Source organism: Malania oleifera, chromosome 13, assembly GCF_029873635.1.
Source record: "Malania oleifera isolate guangnan ecotype guangnan chromosome 13, ASM2987363v1, whole genome shotgun sequence".
Classification (NCBI taxonomy): Eukaryota; Viridiplantae; Streptophyta; class Magnoliopsida; order Santalales; family Ximeniaceae; genus Malania; species Malania oleifera.
In genome coordinates, this window is record NC_080429.1 from 7,305,770 (window position 1) to 7,322,404 (window position 16,635).

The window sequence follows — 16,635 nt, forward strand, 5'->3', positions numbered from 1 at the left end:
ACGAGAAGGAGATAATTGTTTTTCATAAAGATAATCAGAGATGGGATATCGAATACCTTTATTAGAAAAACAATTAGCAATATCAGATGAAGAAGTTGCAAGTGAAACCTTGGAAGCTGTACCACAGTAAAAATCCTGCAAATAGCTTGGCCGTCGTGTAATTCTTGAAGATTTTCTGAGTTGTGGTGAAATAATATCTGGGATGGGAACATTGTTCAAAGATGTTAGATGATTGTTGGTTGAATGTGAAGAGGATGGAGGAGTTTGATTAGAAGAATAAAAAAAATCAGATGTAGAAGCTGATGGAGGGAATAAGAAAGAATGTGATTCAGGATTAGGTGAAAAAACCTTAAAAGGAAAAATATTTTCAGAAAAAACTACATTTCTTGAGATGAAAACTGTAGACACCCTATTTTTGCCCTAACCAAACAGAACAAGGGGTCCCCTATTATTATTATTATTATTATTATTATTATTATTATTATTATTATTATTATTATTATTATTTATTTTGTTATTAATATTATTATTATTATTATTATTATGCTATTTTTACTATTACTATTATTAATACTATTATCTTATATATTATAGTGTTGATTACCTTATTATTATTATTATTATTATTATTATTATTATATGTTATTATTATTATTATTTTTCTATTATTATTATTATTATTATTGTTTTATTATATTATTTTATTATTCCCATATTCACTTTATTATTATTATTATTATTATTATTATTATTATTATTATTATTTTTACCTTATTATTATTATTATTATTATTATTATTATTTCCTTATTACCATAATAGTAGTTATACTCATATATATTATTTCCAAAAGAAAAATACCATAAAATACAAAAAAAACCAAAAAGGAAAAGAAATGGGTTAGGGTTTCTAAAAATTTTTTATAAGGACCTCTTCTTCTCTTCAAGCCACGGCCGAGGGGGTGCTGCGCACGGCAGCACGGAGACAGCCAAATAAAAAGAAAAAAATTTTCTGCTTCAATTCTTCTTCTTCTTCTTCTTCTTCTTCTTCCTGCGAGTCATCTCCTGGGATCCATCCCAGCCTCGCCCACAAGGACCAGCCCCCTCTTTCACCTTCATCTTCTCCAGCCTCCGACCACCCGCAGCACCACAGCCAGCCCCTACACAATAGCAGCAACAAGTCGTGGAGATAAGAGCCTTGGAGACTGAGGCGAAGCAGGTCATCTTCTTCGGAAACCAACACTCCATCGCCGCCCTCTGCAACTCCGGCAACCACCCAAGCAGCCACCAGCAGAGCACAACAGCAGTTCCCGAGCACCTGTTCCACTCCCCTTCTGCGATGCCACCACACCAGCCCCACTGTTCTCGCAACACTCCAGCCACCGACCAGACCTCCAGCCAGACAAGCACGAGCCAGCCAGCCGAGCACGAGCCAGCCCTCCGACCAACATCTCCGGCGAGCCAACCCTCCATCTTCGGCTATCTTGCTGCCAGCCGCACAGCAGCCTCTCTCTGTCTCTCCCATAACCGACTGCATCCCTCTCTGTAAGTCCCTGCACTCAAACACGATACACACACACACACGGCACCATGAACAGGGAACGCACAGACGCCTCACACACAGTTCATTACATATACACATGTGTATTGTTTTTTTTTTTTTTATGATTTATTTTTCTGTGATATTAACCAGTCATTTTTACTGCAGAGTCTTTTTGTTTGTTTTATTCTAGATTTCTGTGTATTTATTTAATAATTGAGAGTTAAAAAAAAAATCTTTTGTAGTTGTATTATGTGTGTGTGTATATGTGTATATATATTGAATTAGTATTGTATTATTTAGGGTCAAGTATTGATAAGATAATATTTTGAGTCTTTTAGGTATGTTTTATTATGTTCAGTATGCTTGATTTATTGTTATTATTTAAGTTAAACTTTTTTATTGGTGTTGAATTAGTCACATTATTTCTTGTTTATATTTATCTGGGGTTTGAGATTATTAATTGTTAGAGTAGTTTCAAAGTTTTTTTTTTATGATAATGTTTACATATGCTCTAGGGTTGTTATTGTAAGGTTTTAGGATTGTAATGTTTGCTTTAATGTTTAATATATATGCTTTGTTTGTCTTGTTGTTATACATGAATTAATATTCATGGTGTAGGGTTTATAACGCTGTAATATTTGTTTAAATGTTGATATTCATGTTTACATTTTTGTTGTGTTTATGGTTGAACGATTATTATTATTATTATAGAATTTTTTTGTCGTTTCAACATTCAAAGTTTGAATTTTGTTATTGATGTTAATGTTCATATTGTAGGGTTAGATTTTTGTAGTATCTATTGTATATATATTAAATGATTAATGTTAGTGTGGTAGAATTTTTATTGATATTATATTAATTAGCATTTTTATAATGTTGTAAATTTATTATTGTGATAATGTGGTATTACATATTTCATAGCTTGGTGTTTCATTGACATTATATGTAAATTAATAATGTTAGTTATATGTATATCACATATTAGCATATTGGTAAATATTACATATCTAGCATTTTTGTATTTTCTTTTTAATATTATATATTTAGTGATTTAGGGTTTAATGGATATTATATGCTTAGTAAATTAGCATTTTAATCACATGTTTAGCATCAATTATTATTATTATTATTATTATTATTATTATTATTATTTAGTATATTAATATAGTTAGTATTAATTATTAGTATCCTAGTATTTTTAGTATCAGCTATTTTTAGTATATAAATATGTTTAGTATTAATCATTATTAGAATCTTACTATATTTAGTATTAAGTATCCTTAATATATTAATTTATATAGTATTTAGTTACGTATTTTGACATTCATAATATGTTAGTAGGTATGTGAGGCTTATTATTCTATTATCATATATTAAAAACCTCCCATGTTAGTATTTTCCTATAAAAATTTTATATATAATTTCAAAATTTTGGGAGTGTATTTTCTTAATTATTATCCCTATGATTTTATTGCGGGGGTATGAGCCTTTGGGCATCACGTACCCTAAGCTCTGAGGGAATATATGTATATATTTATTTATTTATTTATTTTCTCTATGTATTTATAAACTCATAAAAAGGAATAATTTAAAGACTTATTAGATTAACTTAGGGATAATTTCAAATTAATTAGGTACCGTTCGTAAGAACGGGCGCGTAGGGGGTGCTCGTACCTTCCCCTCGCGTAACCAAACTCCTGAGCCTAACTCTGGTAATGTAGACCTATTTTACCCCTAACGGGGTAGTTATCACGTGTTCTAACCACACTAAAGGTTAGTGGCGACTCCGACTCCCAACATTTTTCCTGAAATTTTAAAATGATTTTAATTCCGCCGCCCGGGGCACACGCGCTCCCGGGACGTCGCGACAAAAACTTTATTATTATTAAGGTCCATTAATTTGTAACCTTTTATGTTAGAAGGATAACCCAAGAATAAACATTTGGTAGATCTTTGATCAAATTTATGTCTATGGGTTGTAAGTGTTGATGCAAAACAAAGGCAACCAAATACTTTAAGATGAGAAAGATTAGGAGGTTTATCAAAAAGCATTTCAGATGGTGTTTGGTTGTTAAGACTTGGAGTTGGAATTTTGTTTATAATGTGAGCTGCAGTTAATACACAGTCACTCCAGAAAGGTAAAGGCATATTTGCTTGAAACAGTAAGACCCTGGCAGTGTTTAACAAATGTTGGTGTTTTCTTTCCACAACTCCATTTTGTTGTGGAGTTTCTACACAACATCTTTGATGTATAATGCCATGGTCATTATAGAATTGAGTTAAAAGAAATTTAGGACCATTATCTGATCTCACTATTTTAACAGGAACATTGAATTGGGTTACTACCATTGTGCAAAAATTTTTAACAATAGAAGAAACTTCAGATTTCATCTGGAGCATGTATACCCAAGTACAACGAGTATGATCATCAACCATAGTAAGAAAATACTTGAAACCAGAATAGGAAACAACATTGAATGGTCCCCATATATCACAATGGATCAAATCAAATTTGTTCTTTGAACTAGACTAAGATACAGGAAATGAGAGTTTTCTTTGTTTTGCTAAATGACATACCTCACAAACATGTGTGGTATTAAAAGATATGGATGACTCCAGCTATTTAAGATAAGGTAACCTTGAGTTGGAAACATGACCAAGTCTGTAGTGCCAGGTATCTAATTGATTTTGGGTAATGGTTGAAGCCAAAGATGAAGAATGAAACTTGGCTTGATTGTGAGTAGCAGCCTTTGAAGGAACTTGAGATAAATGGTACAGTCCATGTTTTTCAAATGCAATCCCAATCATCTTCTTTGTTAATTGGTCCTGTAGAAGGCAATATGAGTTAAAGAAAGAAACACAAATGTTAGATTGTTTTGTTAGTTTAGAAACAGACAACAGATTGAATGAAAAACTGGGAACACACAACACATTATGTAAAGACAGTATATTTGAAATGCAAATACTGCCAATGTGTGAAGCTGGAAAAGAATTTCCATTTGGCAAATTTATGGAAGTGTTGATTGGTGTAGGTGGAGAAGAATATAATGAAGGTGAACATATTATGTGATCTGTTGTACCTGTATCTAGAATCCATGAATGTACATTCTGCAGAGATGAAGAAACTAAATAACAAAAATTTGAAGGGTTACCAGAAAATTGAGAAGTAACAATGTTAACAGCCGGAGAAGATGTTTGATGAGATATTGGAGATGAAGTAGAATTTGCAAGTACTAGCAATTTATTGAATTCCTCAGAAGTAAAAGAAAACTTTGGATCCTCATTACTTTGTTGAAGAGAAAGCTCAGGAGTTGTCATGGCAGCATGTGCAGTAGGTGGCTTCCTTTTTCCTTTTGGTCCAGTCCAGCCAGGAGGAAAACCATGAAGATGAAAACATTTTTCTATTGTATGCCCATTGTATCCACAATGTGTACAGTATAGAGAAAATCTCTTCTGTTTATCCTTTGAGAATTTCAAAAAACCAGATGGCTAAATGTTTTGTTTGGCAATCAAAGCATGAGTTTCACTGTTGACAACATTATTTAGTTGTCTTTCACTTTCCTCTTGAAGCAGTAAAGAAAATACTTTGGCCATACTTGGTAATGGCGAAATCATAAGCAATTGACTTCAAATTGGAGCATAGAAATCATTCAGACCAATCAAAAATTTCAACACATAATCAGATTGCTGTCTAACCAACAAAAAATCAAACAGGTTGCAGGTACAAGTTGCCATTTTACCACAACTACATGTAGGGAATGGTCGGTAGTTAATATATTCATCCCATAATGATTTGAATGAATTAAAATATTCAGTATTTGATAAACAACCCTGAGTAATAGAACCAAGAGATTTTTCAAGATGAAAAACTCTGGGACCATCACTTCGTAAGTATCTTATTTTTAACTCATTCCAAAGATGAACAGAAGATGTAACATAGAGAAGACTATTTCTTATTTCCTTGGAAATGGAATTCATTAACCATGAAAGAACTAGATTGTTTGCACGCAGCCATGCAGTATGGAGAGAACACTGATTTATAGCCATCAATGAATGTTACCTTATTTTCAACTGTTGGAGCAATGGTGATTGACCGACTCCATGCAATGTAATTATCACCACTAAAAATTTCAGAAACCAGTAATGCACCAGGATTATCACTTGGATGTAAGTAATATGGACTGGATGAATCATCAAAAAGATTGATCATACGATGACAATTTTGAGAACTGGTAGAATTATCAACAGAAGTCATATCTAGAATTTCTCCAAGAAATATAAAAAATTTGTAGATCAAAGAATTTTTCTTTGTAAAGACCAGAGATAAAAGCAATTCACTTGAGGCTTTGCAATTTGATACCAGAATAATGCCGATACAGAATACTAATCTATCAGCTTCTCTTGATCAGCGTCGGAATTTTTCTGAATATTCGTACTGCTCAGAATTTGGAGGCGCAGTGTGGCTAAAAACAGAGCTTTCATAGTTTCTTGAAACTTAAAAAAAATTACGGAAGGGAAGCAAGTGCTCTGATACCATGTGAAATTTTTACATAAGCTGAAAAATTCTTCTCTATTATCTGCTTCAAATACAGAGTATATGTTTGTATTTATACAATACAAGAATCAAAAATAAAGAAAACTAACTAATTAACTAATCTTCTCTTCTTCTAATTTAACTTGCGTAGCTTTGGATTTCAGTTTCAACTGTTCAATTCTTGAAGTAATATTCCAACACTTATTTATCTTATTATTGATCTTATCATGAATGATGGAATCATTATATTCAATATAGTATGCACGGGCCAATCTGCATATTTTTTTTGTTTTACGCCTCGTAACTCTTCCTCAGCCACGCTTGGGCTGAATAGCGGAGCAAGTACAAATATTAGTATAAAAAATGCGTCATTTGTCATTAATATTTACTCGCAGTAATTGTGGCCTCTCGGGAGAATCAATGACTGTATCTTTATTTATCATTTTTGGGGCTGTCCACCCGAGACAATCCATTCAACGAACCAAAAAATACCATAGCACAAGGAACCGAGTTTTTTTCTTTTTTATCATTTTTTAAAATATAGATATTAAATAATATTTTTTTACAACACATAATTAGATCTGTGTTTTACAAAAAATAATCCAAGTAGCGAGATTTGGTTAAAAATCGCTACTCCAAGTAGCGAGATCTGTGCTTTACAAAAATAATCTCCAGTGACACGTAGTAAATCTCGCTACTCCAAGTAGCGAGATTTGGTTAAAAATTGCTACTTCAAGTAGCGAGATTACGTCAGAGTCATTCTGAAAAATACTTCCAAGAATAAAGTATTATTTAATATATTTTTTTAAAAAAGGGTTAAAACGGAAAAAAAACCTCAGTAAAATTTAGTTGCAGAACTGTTTTTAAAATTTGAATGGCCGATTGGACTCATCATTAAATTTTTCCTGTTCCCGAGCTGCTGTGTGATGCGACTCCTCCACCGGCTCGTCTCCTGCTCCCACTTGCCTATTGCCTTCTATTCTGGTTTTCACATGAATAAAATTCTCAACATTTAAAATTTTTGGAAGTTGGATTTTCTAATTTTCCTGAAATGTAGATTTTTTTTTTAATTATTTTTTAGATACGTGTCTGCCATTGAATCCTCCAAGACTCCCTATAGGCGACTTGGACTTGGCTTCTTCTGGGTTCCTCTTGCAGGACCTCTCCAAATGACCAATTGCCCTATTGTAGCCATGTCTACTAAGGGCATCAACCGTCTCGAAATGAAATCATTTTTCTTTTTTGCTCTGTACACAGCTACTGGCCCACTAGCTGGGTGCATGCAGTAGAGTCGAAGAGGTGTGGGGTGCCCTATTCTTGTTCCATCAACTTTTATTATTAATTCTCCTTAAAAAATAATGTGAAAATTTGAAATCTACCATTTAATGTGTTGTCAGCATTGCATTGAATAGCCATTGAAGTCCCTCACCGCCCAGGGTGCAACCGCCCAGCTCACGTTGTCGCTGCCAAGCCATTACCTCAAAATCATGGCAAAGCAGCACTTGCAGATTCCACAGCACGGGACACCGTTGGGCGATTTGAGTCCTCATATTCTGTGCTGCGCTACTGTTAAGAGTTTTTTCCGATTTTAACTTAAAAAAAAAAAAAAAAATTAAATAATACCTGAAAGTTTATTTTAGAATGACTCTGACATAAAATTTATTTTAGAAAAATGCACTGCATGTCTACCTAACTGTTAATTTATTTTTAAAAAAATTTCTAAAAAATGAAAAATTAGCTATTTTTTAAATATTTTTTTAAACTAAAAATAAATATTAAAAATATTTTCCATAACTAAATAGATCATTAATTTTTTTTAAAGTTTTCAGGATATTTATTTTTACATTTAAACTAAATATTTATTTTTTTTAAGTTTTCATAAATATTTATTTTTCCCAATTTGTTCTTTTTAAACAAAAATATATATTAAATAATATTTTTTTCAGGAAAATAATTAATGATCTATTTAGTTATGAAAAAATATTTTTAATATTTATTTTTACTTTAAAAAATATTTTAAAAAGAGCTAATTTTTTATTTTTTAGAATTTTTTTCTAAAATAAATTAACAGTTAGGTGGACATGCAGTGCATTTTTACTTTTTTGCTCAACCAAAAAAAAAATTGACTCCTTAAATTTTTTAGCCATATGAACGTAAAAAAGAAATGGTATACAAAAAAATAATAATTATTATTATTATTATTATTTGTCTAATAATAGGAACTCCAAAAAACATCAAATCATAATAATGAGGGCAACCTAGTAATTTCATACCATCAAAGCTGCCCTTCCAACCCTACCTCTTGGAATCTGGACTTTTTATGGCAGCATTAACAACCGCCACCTGCCTCTGCCGTTGGCTAGGACTCGCTGAACAGCAGATAATTAATGGTGAAGCAAGTAAGCAATCGGGAATGATCCAGCCGTCGAAATGCACGGCAATTGACAAGTATATCATTTTTTTAAAAAAATATCTCAAATAATAATTTTTTAGGAAATTAATTTTTGAAGTGACGGATGACAAATTTCGCTACTTGGAGCAGGGAGATTACGTTAAAATCATTCTGAAAAATACTTCTCAAAATGAGATATTATTTAATATTTTTTTAAAATCGAAAAAAACTCGCTACTGTTACTTCTTCTTTTGGAATATTTTCTCCATGGCATGCCACCGAGCTTGTGTAGGAGAATCATTCATTTGCCTCGTTCCGGATGAGATTTTTTATTCGATGAAGCAAAGACTCATGGCGGAGATGGATTTGCTAGAATGGTGACACAGATTCAACAAGGACTTATGGTGACTAGGACTCACAGCAGCGGCCCACAACAGAACGAACACACGTCAACCGAGAGAAGTGTCCCATGCACATCTGTGTCTTCAAAAAAATTTCCCAAATCTGGCAGGAACAAAAAATCTCACAGCTTTTGATATTTATTTAAATCTTACAACACCAACTTACAATATTACGTGAGAATTTTTTTTCTCAAATAAAGTATTATTTAATATTTTATTAAATAATAAAATTAAAATGAAAAAACACTCTGCCAACTTAGCCTTGCCCTCTATTGCCGTCCAACTTTGGATTGCCTTTATTTTGTTTCAACCTACGATTTAATATTAATGTGCTTTTGTCGTTTTACTAGCCATACTTTTAGCGTCCCTTTAAATAAGATGCTAATTATTTAAAAGAAATCAAATTTAAATAAGACTCCTTTTTATTTAAATGAATTTTCATTTTAGCGTCTAAAAATTCCAGAGTGAAAATATCATATATCCATGTTTCAAATATCAAATTTGATTCTTATCAAGGATAAGAAAGAACGTGAAAAAAAATGAAAAAAAGACTAAGAAAAATTGAAAAAAGACGGAGTCCTCTTGTAATCTAACCATGTGGGCCTCCAACGAACAGAAAATTAAATCTCATATTGGAAAGATCTTGAATGTTTATTTGAACTTGACTAAAATATAATATAAAATTATATTATAATTTATCGGCCTGAAATCCATACTCCCAAATGCAACATAAATCTATTTAACATGTTATGATTTGTGATTGTAACCTTGCATTTGGAAGCATGCAAGACATTCAGACCTTGACTCAACAAAATTTGGTATCCAAATTCACATCCATGACTCAAAATCTATGCTCACACTACCAAACTGAATTCAAATATAGCAAACAAGTGGAATATAGATTACCTGATATGATTAGTGGCTCCCCTAATAAATAGGACCCTGAAGCAAAACAGACAATGTGCTATATTTGCATGAAAAAAAAAAAAAAAAAAATTTCTTCTGTTTCAGACAAATCAACTTATCTTATTTAAGCATGTAAGGATCTGTAGCACTGAAAAATAGTAACCGTACTAAGTTCAACTGTGATATTAGCAGAAGTCTACCAGATTGAAGGACTCATTAGAAGAAAACATAAACTATATTTGCACAGAAAGCATGGTTTGCTTCAAACAAATCAACTTTTAGTTAAGCATGCAATGATCTGTTATACCTACACAATAGCAAAAGAAACTCATGTTCGATACTCTGGTATAAGCAGAAGTCTTATCATACAGATGGACTAATTAAAAGAAAATATAAAGTCACCACTTCTACGCATTTAAAGAAAAAATACATAGCTGTTATAAGAGGATTCATTTCGTATACAATTTCGAAACAGATACTAGATTCAAATCATGCTCCCAGAAAACAAGAGAGAATTTTTTAACCCGCAAGTCAGTAATGAATAGCAGAGACATAAGGAGCCCAGAAAACAACGTAGAATCTTCAAACTCATCAGTAAATAATGAATGGTGAGATAGCATAGTCCATAAGGGAGAAACAGACAACAAAAGCTTTCCACTAAAATAAGGGCATGACAAATTATGGTGTTGCTTCAGTGCTCCCAATACATTTTTCACTCCTAGGGGAAAAAATAGTGCCTTAGAAAAAATATATATTCTGAATTTCATCCACAAAAATGATGAAGCATCTTCGTGATAAAAAAAAATCTTTGCAATAAGAATTTGCACAGGATGCTAACTATGCACTGACCGGCATGGGAACCAAGTGTCCTGGAGTACTTGATGAGAACAGAGTGCAATCTGTCAGAAAGAAACTTAGATTTGTCTCGTTGTTTGAAATGGAGCATCAAACACATTTACAATCAATCTTTGGTCATGTGCACAGCATTTACACCAAATAACCAGGCGGAGGAAGATCACTACCTTTGAGACGCTATGCGATGCCCCTTACATATTGGTCGAGAGCTGTATTAAATAGCTCACACCTACACAAAAGCATTACAGGTGCATCCACTGAGAAAACACAACTTTTGTGCCTAAAAGGAAAACTGAAGTATGCAAAACCAAAGACTCATAAAAGCTGTGAAGGTAAATACATACAAGCAAACCTCAACAAGAAGCACACACAAAAAATTGAAAAAAAAAAAAATTTAAATTAAATAAATAAGTGAAAAGTAAAAAACGGAGGGACAGTGCTAATCATTCATTTACTTCTTATATAGCCATGTAACTAGAACATGTGTATGGGGTTAAGATTCTAAAACTTTTTCTTTTTAAGTTTTAAAAAGTAGTTTTAAAATATGACGGAAATTTTTTAAGGAATATGTCTCTACTATTATAACCAGCCATTGCATACAACTAATTATATCATGATGAACATTAGATCTACCAACTACCAAGTGATAAACTGTAAGGTCACTCCATGTAAAGGAAACATCCAAGCCCGAAGTACTTCTCCATTGTTTACCCAACCTGCTTTAACACAATGTATGACATCTTTAGTTTCACTTGGCAGTTGGTTGATCCAAGGTACCCAGATCTACTATTATAGAAATTTATTGACCAAAAAAGTTTAATATTTCTATTTATTCCTCCTAGAATGATTAAAATAGCATTTCAAGTATTCTGTCTTGCTTGTAATTATTCTCTATAATTTTCATAGATCCTACTCCACCTCAAGTTTCATCAATCAATATGTTCTGCAAACATCATATGTAATAGCCCATTTTGGTCACGTGGTGGGACTTAAGGCGGGGTTTTGGTGTTATTGTTATTGTATGGTAGATTCATAGATCATACACCGATAAAGGCTAAAACATAACCTTGATGTGGGCATATTGTGATTGAGGATTGCCTATAATCCCTTTATAATTCTAACACTAATCGTTACTTATAGGACTTCCCCAGATATTCTATCTAATTTCTCACTGTCAAACAAAACCATGTACAAGTTCTTTTCCTTGAAGTTTTCCATTAATCCTTTTAACATATATGTAGGCCCTGGCAGATCTCATGGACATAAAACCAAACTAATTTTTTGAAATTCTTGTTTCGAAGCTTCGTAATTGTTTTTACCATTTCCCAAAGCTTCTTTACATTACTCATTAGTTTAATTCATGATAGCTGTTATAATTTTGAATATCTCCTTTATTTTTTAGATAGATATTCAAGTGCTTTTACTCATTCATCTGCATCTCTTTACACTACATTTGGCTGCTAGATGCTAGAGACAGAATCAAAGTAGAAACAGAAATGAGGTCAAAATGGAATTACTACATTTGGATTGCACTTGGAATAACCATTAAAATGAAATGAAAAGCAAGTCATTATCTACAAACATCCCTACAAGGAAGCCCCATTTTTTTATTGTTGACAAAAAATTGAAGAAAATTTATTTTAAAATTAAATTATCAAATGTAATATGAGTTCTTTGCATGGACACCAGTTTACCATGGGCAGCAAAAAATCAAAAGGTGGATAATATGCTCAAGGATATTGCTACTACTTAATTGCTAAGAAGCTCAATCATAAAGGCAGAGCACTATAATATCTATTTTATATCTCGTCAAGATATAAAAGTTCCATCACACAAGCCATGCCAAATGTTTAAGTCCCCATCAAATGTAATATAAGTTGCTTGCATGGACAGGGACACCAGTTTACCATGGGCAGCAACAAATCAAAAGGTGGATAATATGCTCATGGATATTGCTACTACTTAATTGCTAAGAAGCTCAATCATAAAGGCAGAGCACTATAATATCTATTTTATATCTCATCAAGATATAAAAGTTCCACCACACAAGCCATGCCAAATGTTTAAGTCCCCATCCTCTCATTGTACCAATCCTGCAAACTTGCGGAGAGGCTTGATGACGAAGCCACCTTTACCATCAAAATTTCTATGAAAGTTTCAGCACTCAATTAAACTAGTAGAGAATTTTTCAAGCTGCAATAAAAAACACTTAGCTTTAGTTCTATCATGATTGATTTTCAGAATTCAAAATAAATAAATAAATTAAAGAAAAAGAAAGAGATTGGCACCCATGGACAACTTTAGGGACATCAAGTGAGGGAATTGAGAGAGCCAAGAGAAAGCGATGGGTTTGTTAAGGGTATATCTGAGATTATATTAATTATTAAAGGTCATTTTGATCTTGTAAAAAATATGTTGGAATAAATGGATTTCGTGTGGGTGAGAGGTGGAGTGTTATTCCATCAAATGGAAGAATTAGCATTCTTGCCAACAACGCAATTCCAGATAACACCATGTTTTGTACTTAAACTTTCACCTCAATAATTTTACAATCTTTGCATGATACACACTCTACCCTCCTATTTTTGAAGGAAAAAAAACTATTTAGCTTTTATTTTATCCTACCTTCAAAGTTATTAAGTGTTCTCTCTTTTTAAAGCACCCATTCATTGTTATAAAATCCTATCATTGGAATCATTTTCTTCACCATATCCATGTCCCCCATGCATCATCATATAACCTTTAATTTATTTTCATTTCCTATGTGATCATTCAAATCCACAGCTACTAAAATTTTCTAGCTGTCGATATACAACAAACAACAATCAAGCCTTAAGTCCCACTAGGTGGGGTCGGCTACATGAACCCTGTTCTGCCAATTTATGTGATCATGAATAATTTTCATCAATGAATTCCGGGACATTAAATCTTTACTCACAATCCCATTCCAAGTTATTTAGGTCTACCCCTACCCCTTCTACTGCCCCTAATAGTAACTAACTCACTCTTTCTCACTGGTGCACTCTGTGACCTACGTTGTAAGTGTCCAAACCATTTGAGTCATTCATCCCTTATCTTATCTTTTATAAGGACTATGACTAACTTACCGCGAATATGTTCATTTCTTAATTTATCTTTTAATGTTACACCACTCATCCATCTAAGCAATCTCATCTCACTAGCTTTTACTTTTTGGATATGTTGTTTCTTAGTCGACCAACATTCTGATCCATATAGCATAGTTGGTCTTACAACTATTCTATTAAATTTCCCTTTTAATTTTACGGGTATTCCACAATCACAAAGCACATTTGAAGCACTTTCTATTTTACCCAACTTGCTTTAACTCTATACATTACATCTTCTTCAATTTCTTCCTCAACTTTCATAATGGATCTAAGGTACCGAAATCTACTAGTGCTACTGATTTCTTCATCATCATGTTTAACTGTCTCCAATATTCCTCCTACTATTACTGAAATTACATTTCATATATTCTGTCTCATTTCTACTTATCCTAAAACCTCTAGATTCCAAAACTTCTCTCCATACTTCTAACTTAGACTCTACTTCACCCCTAGTTTCATCAATTAAGACAAAATCATCTGCAGACAACATACCCCAAGGAACGTCATTTTGGATACTCCTAATCAATTCATCCATCACTAAAGCAAAAAGATAAAGGATTCAAAGTAGATCCTTGATGTACACCTATTGTGATTGAAAATTCTATAGTCTCTCCACCTATAGTCCTAACACTAGTCATTACTCCATCATACATACCTTAATAACATCAGTACACCTACTAGACACTTTTTTTTTCCTCTCGAACTCACCATAAAACTTCCTTAGGTACCCTATCATATGCTTTTTCTAAGTCAATAAATACCATATGCAAGTACCTCTTCTTTTTCCTAAATTTTTCCATTAATCTTCTTAAAAGATTTCTAACTGTCAATATCCTTGTATATTAAATTTTCCTTTTAATTTTAAGGGTATTCCACAATCACAAAGCACATTTGAAGCACTTTCTATTTTACCCAACTTGCTTTAACTCTATACATTACATCTTCTTCAATTTCTTCCTTAACTTTCATAATGGATCTAAGGTACCGAAATCTACTAGTGCTACTGATTTCTTCATCATCATGTTTAACTGTCTCCAATATTCCTCCTACTATTACTGAAATTACATTTCATATATTCTGTCTCATTTCTACTTATCCTAAAGCCACTAGATTACAAAACTTCTCTCCATACTTCTAACTTAGACTCTACTCCACCTGCAGACAACATACCCCAAGGAACATCATTTTGGATACTCCTAATCAATTCATCCATCACTAAAGCAAAAAAGATAGGGATTCAAAGTAGATCCTTGATGTACACCTATTGTGATTGAAAATTCTATAGTCTCTCCACCTATAGTCCTAATACTAGTCATTACTCCATCGTACATACCTTAATAACATCAGTACACCTACTAGACACTTTTTTTTTCTCTAGAACTCACCATATAACTTCATTAGGTACCCTATCATACGTTTTCTCTAAGTCAATAAATACCATATGCAAGTCTCTCTTCTTTTTCCTAAATTTTTCCATTAATCTTCTTAAAAGATTTCTAACTATCAATATCCTTATATACACACACACACACACACACACACACATATATATATATATATATATATATATATATATGAAGAGAGAGAGAGAATCAGGAGTCTACTAAGAGTATGGAGTAAATTGGAAGACCTAATCACCATGGTTTTGAAACCCAGACCAGACAGGCCAGTCCAACCAGGTAAGATCAGAATCGGTCAAGTTGACAAGTGACACCATTTGGCATGATTCTTGTTTGACAACATAACCCGAACTGTCAACTTGACCGATTCCGATCCTACCTGGATGGATTGGCCAGTCTGGTCTGGGTTTCAAAACCATGGTGATTAGGTCTTCTGATTTACTCCATACTCTTAGTAAACTCCTGATTCGCGCTCTCTCTCTTTATATATATATATATAAAGAGAGAGAATCATGGTTTTGAAACCCAGACTAGACTGGCCAGTCCAACTAGGTGGGATCGGAATCGGTCAAGTTGACAGTTCGGATTATGTTGTCAAACAAGCATCATGCCAAATGGTGTTCACCTGGTCAAAACTTGGTGACTTGGATAGACCCAATGGACCGACCTAATTGACCCATGTCTCTAATATATATATATATATATATATATATATATATATATATATATATTAAAATTGAAGCATAATAGGACTTGGGCAAACTTGAACTCGTGTCTAGCATCAAAGGGAGAATATCTCCTACCATTGTAGCTACTTTGTCCTTTTGATATTGAAATGAAGATAAATTTATATATAGAATATTTTTTGCATATATATATATATATAATGCCTATAAATTAATCATACTCTTAAATTTTTAAAGGAAACAAACCTTGACCATAATCATAATAATCATAATAATTGTATTTTAATTATTATTTTTTTTGAAGAATATTTGAAATAGTAGGAAAAGAGTCATAAAAATTATTAATTAATTTGATAATAGATGATTATGACCATTTGTGTGTGTCTACATAAATAAATAGCAGGCCAACACAAAAAAAATAACTAATAAAAATATATAACTATAGCGTGTCAATGATTTGACCACCAGTTTACCCACTGATCTAACTAGTCTGACCAACCTGGTGGCTTTACTGGATTGATGGACAATCCGGGTTTTAGAACTATGATAATTGCAATGGAAGGTATCTCCCTCTATTTATAATATATGCCAAATACACTGCACTGACCATGCTACCCTTAGTCACTTATCAATGCAGCAAATAGCAATAACACAGCAGTAATGCTAACAACTAAAGTAACTAGTAACACTCCCCTCACAAGCAAGATATCATATTCTCCTAATTTGTTACAAATGGATTTAACTTGAGCACCCCCAAGACTTCAGTGAAAATTAGCAAGTTGGAATTCAGAT

The 16,635-nt window shown here is 32.6% G+C and overlaps 1 protein-coding gene across 4 annotated transcripts in view; it reads right to left on the reverse strand.

The window, feature by feature from the left end:
- Positions 1–10,350: 10,350 nt before the first annotated feature.
- The window catches only part of LOC131146285 (uncharacterized), a 33,135-nt gene continuing 26,850 nt past the window's right edge, over positions 10,351–16,635 (reverse strand). Inside the window, exons 4-6 of one of the 4 annotated variants that reach the window (XR_009134294.1) lie at positions 10,797–10,858; positions 10,624–10,673; positions 10,351–10,492 (exon numbers count right to left, since the gene is read on the reverse strand). Coding sequence is in view for 3 of the 4 variants with exons in the window: in XM_058095764.1 (XP_057951747.1) it covers positions 10,807–10,858 (52 nt within the window). In the remaining variant the exon portion in view is untranslated. Of the gene's footprint in view, positions 10,859–12,476; positions 12,823–16,635 lie in introns of those variants that run through there. The other 3 variants (XM_058095764.1, XM_058095763.1, XM_058095766.1) reach the window with 3 other exon arrangements.